The sequence below is a fragment of the Topomyia yanbarensis genome, chromosome 2 (genome assembly GCF_030247195.1).
Source record: "Topomyia yanbarensis strain Yona2022 chromosome 2, ASM3024719v1, whole genome shotgun sequence".
NCBI lineage: Eukaryota > Metazoa > Arthropoda > Insecta > Diptera > Culicidae > Topomyia > Topomyia yanbarensis.
Window position 1 is genome coordinate 365,903,772 of NC_080671.1, and position 7,061 is coordinate 365,910,832.

The window sequence follows — 7,061 nt, forward strand, 5'->3', positions numbered from 1 at the left end:
ATCCTAAGATTCCAATAATCTGTGATCATAGCAATAAAAGCACTCTAGCCCAACCGGAGTTCCAACCGGCACATCAGGATCCACGCCAGTAACATCCTGATTATGGCATACTGGCCATGGCGAACGACAACGGACAGGACAGGACACGGATCACTAATTGGATGGCGACTTTGGGCTGGCAGGCGTGCTTCCCTGAGTAAGAAAGGATGATACCGACTTGAAATGGCGAGTGGGCCAATAGCACGGCTGCCTTCGTTTCTGGCAGGTCTCCGGGTACGTTCAAAAGCGTCAAACCTTGTATAACAAGTGGAGATAGCGGCCCGGAGTTGGGACCCAATAAGAAGAGGAGAAAAAACAAGAAACTCACATTTACGGAGCAGGCACGGCTAATCCATTTGCCAGAGGTAGGTTGTTGAGGTCACCACCACCAGCAGCAGCTGAACTCATTTAGCAAGATCAGGAGGAGGAGAAGCAGCAGCAACAGCAGCGGCAGCAATAACAGGCAGAGCAGAGCGAGACGAATTACACCCCACAGAAGCCAAAATTAGAGGCAGCGAAGCACTTGGTGGAGGAACTCCACAAGTTTGTGGATGCGAGAAATAATGTCCATAAGGACATTAAGGAGATGGTAATCAGAATCCGAAAGGGGCCAATGTCTGCCGTGAATGAGTATGACACTGCAATGTGGAGGGCTGATGTAGCTCCGAAGCAGGCTAAGGAGAAGCAGTTTGGTGTGGAGAATACTCCAGTTTCCGTGACTCCAAAGAGGACAAGATCCTCGCCAGAAGATGGAAGACCAGGCGGGCCCAAAAAGCAGACGCTCGAGGATGCTGTTGCTGTTGCCATAGAACAAGACGACACCCAACAGGGAGAAAGCTGGAGTATTGTTGTAGGTCGGAATGAGAAACACGGGAATCAGTAGAAGAAGATGGAAGGACTTAAAAAGGAGCAGAAGAAGAAAGCAAAACCTTCGGCTCGTCAGAAGGCGCCAAAGGGAGATGCACTGATCGCCGAAACGAACGATACGACGTCATACACCGCTGTTCTCAAGAAATTAAGAGAGGACCCAGAGCTAAAGGAATTGGGAGAGAACGTTGTTAGAACGAGGCGTACTCAGAAGGGTGATATAATCTTCGAGCTGAAGAAGGATCCTTCCATCAAGAGCTCGATCTACCGAGAGCTCATTGCGAAATCCTTGGGCTGCGAAGCGAACGTCGCAGCCCTGTCGCAGGAAGCCGTATTCAAGTACAAGGGTCTAGACGAGATAACGACCGTAGAAGAACTGAAGGGTGACTGATCGAGCAGTGCAAACTGGATGTACCGGTGACTATCCGGAGAGCCGCTCCGCGAATTTCCAAGCAAGTGAAGCAATGCTTCAGATACTCGGATATCTGGCGAGGAACTGCAACGGACCGGACAGGTCTGCACTGTGTAGAAAATGCTCGGGAAAGCGGCACGTTCCTAGAGATTGCACGAAGCGACCAAGGTGCATGATCTGCGAACCGGAGGACGGAAACGACCACACGATGGGAGGCTTCAAATGCCCTGCGTACATAAAGGCGAAGGCAGGCTAATGATGATGGAGATAATCCAGCTTGATCTCAATTATTGCGCCATTGCACAGCAGCTGTTGTGGAAGTCGACAACAGCAACAAAGTGCGACGTTGAAATTATTTCAGAGCCGTATCGTGTCCCTCCCGATAACGATAACTGGGTGATGGAAAGGGTCATCTTCAACAGGTTGACGATCTACACTGAAAGTGAGAACGGACTATCGCAGAGGTAGTTCAGGTTCCGAAAAGGTATATCGATGGTGGACGCTATCCGCACAGTCACAGGGTCCCGAACTACCTGTGCAAGGTTCTGAAAAGTTACTTCCAGAACCGAGTACTCGTCTACGAAACGAACATCTTTCCCAGCCTAATTTTGAAATTGCCATTTGTGTGCCTTTTCACAATCATTTCAAACATCCGTTTGTCTGCAAATTTTCGCAGCTTTAAAATTTGAACTTGTAATTTAACCGTAATGTAACCGTATGTAAAGACTTTCACCTAATACAGTGGCAGGGAAATTATTTGCCGAAATCTATTCATACGCCTATTACCAGATTCATATATTCAAGACCACCAACAAGCATCAATTTCCGGCCAAAAATACATACATAACGGTCCAACCACAACCTTCTCGTACAAATATGAATTTGAAACTTCGAACCACATTACTACCGCTACAGGTTACCTATTGACAGCAGTAACCGGTAATCAGTGCTTTCGGTCAGACTTTTCTCGGCTGATCGCACCATCTGTTAATGTCCTCATTGCAGAGTTGTTCCGGTTCCCACCTCGGTTTCGTGGTTGGTTGTTGAATTATTTTGACAGCTAATGGAAATTAATTAATTATGGAACACAAATTTAGTCCAGACAGCGGTTTGGTTCCGCAAGCCTGACGGGCGACGATAGCAGCACAACCAATTTAATATAAAATGAGTGCCTGGTTGACCGTGGTAAATTAATTTCCCCTTTGTGACAAATTTGTGATAGACGGAAGGTAGCGCTTCGTTGTTCATGGTGCCAAACCAGATTGGTTGTGACTTTGTGAACTAGTTCAAAAAGTGAAATTTATTCGTTTATACAGAGTCCTCCAGGCGCGAACAGCGGAAATTATTATGTGTTATTATGTTCTCCTTGAATTATTATTCACTAGTAGAAAATTATTTCTAATGTGCAATATACTTCATATCCCTGCAAAACAAAATACTGTCTCGGGTGGCAGACATCAGGCAACTTGCGGTGATGCAGCGCAGTAAGTTTTTTAATTTAATTAATTAGTCTCCCGCTGCTAATTTCATTTCACTTCTCTCGGTAGAAAATTTTTATTGGAGAGATTTTTGTTGTTCTTTCACCCGTGCCTTGTCTTTCATCGGATAAAAATGCTCACGCTGAACTGGATTGCACTTTCTACTTGCCCAGGCCAAACGATTGGTGTGAGACGAAATCATTTTGTCCCACTTTAGTCGATATTTTCCGAATGAACGCCTCGCGGAGCGGTGGATGTATCGAGCTGAGTTAGTAAGGAAAGCAAAATAAAACTTTGGTTGTACATTCCGTTGCGGAACTTGATCTTTTCTGTTTCGAAAGGCTTGGCAGGTGATTCTTAAAGCACAAATCAAACGTTCGGCTAATGCTATGATGCTAATGGCCATTAAGAATCCTTCCTGGCTCGGATTCCAACATATGACGAGTGGCTTATTTCATTGCCTTACCCTTTGAACTGCCAAATTAGGTAACTGCATTAGTATATCCCAAAGGCGTTGTTTACTTATGTAAAGGCTCGCACAGAATGAAGCCAAATCTACCAATCGAGCATGTCACCGGCTACGCCGGCTACCTATCGTGCAAAGTAAACAAACATACTTCTTTAGCTATGCCCTCATGCATGCTCGCAAGGGGAGTATTGTTATTGGCAGGAAACATATTACAATGATAAGTGAAAAACTATTTGTTTATATATTTACCGTTTCTCATTTCTTATATTGCTTACAAAAATCAGAAAGTTAACAAGAACGTGATGAATGCATATTTTAATTGATTTACCGAACCTCCACAGTGCCATTGAATGACTATCAGGTTTATTTTACCTTTTTTGTATAGTTGATAAATTCACAAACGGAACGCTCCAAAACGCTCTATTATCTAATTGTGAATATTATGACATTCTTCTTCAAAGATATTTATGGTAAGTGATTGCATGAGTGTTGCCAGGTTTGATGAAACGTTTTCATTACAAGTGACGAGACTGGTGACGTCTCGAAATATGCTCTCCAGCGCGATAAAAAACAAATAACTTCTGTTGAATACAATAGTGCTTCCCCACTAAAATCTTTAAGTATAGTATACTTTGTAAATTGTTTTAAAATGGGGTCGTACTAATACATGGTGTAAAGCATGCCTCACAAACAGTATAGTTTTTCGGGACACTCTTAAGAATGTATCCTGCAATATGGTACACTAGATTACGTTCTGAGTTATCGAACACGCTTTCGTCAAAAATCTTCAGAATACTCCAACTCCACAAGATCTACCTGGAAAAAGGAAGACATTTTAGACCAAGACTATATTTGGTACCACCTGGTTTACTTTTTCTTCCATCTGTTCATTATCCCTAGTTACTGTAAAAGTCTTGTTTTGGTATTATAGTATAACATTGGACTTCACTGCAAATGGTTATTATTGTTCTGTCACAGTGACATGGTTTTGTTACTGTTCTATTTGAGTGTCAAGTTCATTCGAGAAAAATCCTATTTTAAGCGGACCTGCGTTGACTCGAATTCTTTGAATAAATTTAAACACGTTATTCATTGATTAAATAGCATTCAATAAATCAGAGGAAATAATGTTTGAAATGGTTTTCGCTGGGATGTTCCGTTTGCCATGATAAAGTTGGTTAATTTTTCATTCAGTATGAGTTTATTTTGTGATTTGATCAAAGCCACTCAAAGTTACAGCAAATATTCCGGTTGCCAGAAAAAAATAAATAATCTGTATTCTACGCAGTTTAACAGGAATTTGTCTGGAACAAAACAATAAGAATCCGTATCAAGATGTCGAAGAACATGACCGGAGGCTACTGCATCAAAAACATCGTTCTCTGAATAATTACATAGGCAGACATCGTGATGGATTCACCAACTTCGTTTGCGAGGAATACTTATGAAAAAAGCGTCTCAACCATGGTACCTCAAAATGGAGACGCCTAGCTTTTTGTGATATTTTCAATACCTTAAAATGTCTTTGTTTGGGGGAGGATTGATTTTTGAAGAAACTCTCTCATGACTCGCCATAGGTCATACACTGAGGAATGTGTATTAGTTAGTATTTCTAGAATACACATATAACAAATGTTATTCATCAAATTTAAAAAATTATTTTAGATTAGATTCTGTGAAATTTTTCTGAGTGCTGCGGATACTCGTATCAGTCTAATGGCTTTGAAATTTTATTGGTCTGCTGAGTTTCTCGACTAAAAATATGATTTAAAATTTTCCACAAAGCTTTGACGAAGCTTATAGAAGGTCGAACGATATGATATGTTGTTCCTTTTACATAATTCTAGTACACATTCTTAGTTTTAAATGTGACAAGACCTAGATTAAGGAATTTTGGAAATGTTCAACAAAAAAACACATATTTCAATATATTCACTAGTAACAATTGAAGTGTTATACCGTTCACTTGTGTGCTATAAAACTTCAATTGTTACTTGGGTTACGCCGCATATTTTGTGTTTTGTTGCGAACTATATCCTTTTTACACCATGAACTGTTCTTGGATAAGAGAACTAATTATTGATTATTATCAAAGCAAGATTTGTTGTTTGCTGAACACATTTAAGTGTATTCAAAATTACGAAAAGAATGAAAAAAGTATGATATTAGATGAAATTGGAATCTACCAAATGGCAATCGGCCAAATGGCAATCGGCCAAATGGCAATCGGCCAAATGGCAATCGGCCAAATGGCAATCGGCCAAATGGCAATCGGCCAAATGGCAATCGGCCAAATGGCAATCGGCCAAATGGCAATCGGCCAAATGGCAATCGGCCAAATGGCAATCGGCCAAATGGCAATCGGCCAAATGGCAATCGGCCAAATGGCAATCGGCCAAATGGCAATCGGCCAAATGGCAATCGGCCAAATGGCAATCGGCCAAATGGCAATCGGCCAAATGGCAATCGGCCAAATGGCAATCGGCCAAATGGCAATCGGCCAAATGGCAATCGGCCAAATGGCAATCGGCCAAATGGCAATCGGCCAAATGGCAATCGGCCAAATGGCAATCGGCCAAATGGCAATCGGCCAAATGGCAATCGGCCAAATGGCAATCGGCCAAATGGCAATCGGCCAAATGGCAATCGGCCAAATGGCAATCGGCCAAATGGCAATCGGCCAAATGGCAATCGGCCAAATGGCAATCGGCCAAATGGCAATCGGCCAAATGGCAATCGGCCAAATGGCAATCGGCCAAATGGCAATCGGCCAAATGGCAATCACCCAAATGGCAATCGGCCAAATGGCAATCGGCCAAATGGCAATCGGCCAAATGGCAATCGGCCAAATGGCAATCGGCCAAATGGCAATCGCCCAAATGGCAATCGGCCAAATGGCAATCGGCCAAATGGCAATCGGCCAAATGGCAATCGGCCAAATGGCAATCGGCCAAATGGCAATCGACCAAATGGCAATCGGCCAAACTCATCAAACGCAACACTCGTGATATCAATGATGTGTATTGTCTAAAACCACTATACACTGCTGGCCAATAAAATAGGTGTGAGATAAAAATACATGAAATTTTGAGTTTTCTCTAAAAATATTTTTTTATTCCAATATTTTATAGTTAGGCACAGTCGTAAATATAAAAAAGAACACCTTTATTTGTAAATTAATTGTTATGCTTTACCGGAACTCTCTCTTCCCCATGAAATCCAAAAAAGCACCTGGTCAATGAAATAGGTGTATTGTAATCCATTGCATTAAAATTTTTCAAATCCAATGATTTTAAGACTTTAATATTTTTAACAACTAGTAGCCTGTATAACCTCCCTTATTCGACCAAATTTTATCCATTCACCTTGGCATTGAGTCATTCAAACGCTGATAAGTTTCCGTTGGCATAGTGTACCATACCTTTTAAGCTGCTTCCCACAAACGACCCTTATTTCTGAAATTTTGACCGGATAACTTCTTTTTAAGTACATTCCGTAGATTTTCTACGGGATTAATAACAGGAAATTGGTAGGGTCCGAAATTGTAGTCACTTTATTATCCCGAAATCATTCCTTTACATACGTCGATGTGTGTTTTCGGTCAATATCTTGCTGAAACTGCCATATAAAGGCATGACATCCTTTAGGATGTCCATCCTTTAGCCTTGCATTCGAATCTTGCCATTATAGTGGTGTTGCGAAAAATAGAACATGCGCCATTCCACGAAAAGTAGCCTCAAACCTCATTGTTCTCGCCTCCGTGCTTTACCATATTTTGCGTGTGTCGCAGATCAAA

General features: G+C 41.8%; 1 protein-coding gene across 1 annotated transcript; it reads left to right on the forward strand.

Moving 5' to 3' along the window:
- The first annotated feature begins 5,434 nt into the window (after positions 1 to 5,434).
- Positions 5,435 to 6,322, forward strand: LOC131680730 (foot protein 1 variant 2-like). The gene has a single exon (XM_058961438.1). It carries the CDS (start codon positions 5,435 to 5,437, stop codon positions 6,320 to 6,322), a length of 888 nt encoding a protein of 295 aa, XP_058817421.1.
- Positions 6,323 to 7,061: the final 739 nt, after the last annotated feature.

Coding starts and splice junctions, on each gene's coding strand:
- LOC131680730 (XM_058961438.1), top strand. CDS start 5,435: ATGAAATTGGAATCTACCAAATGGCAATCGGCCAAATGGCAATCGGCC.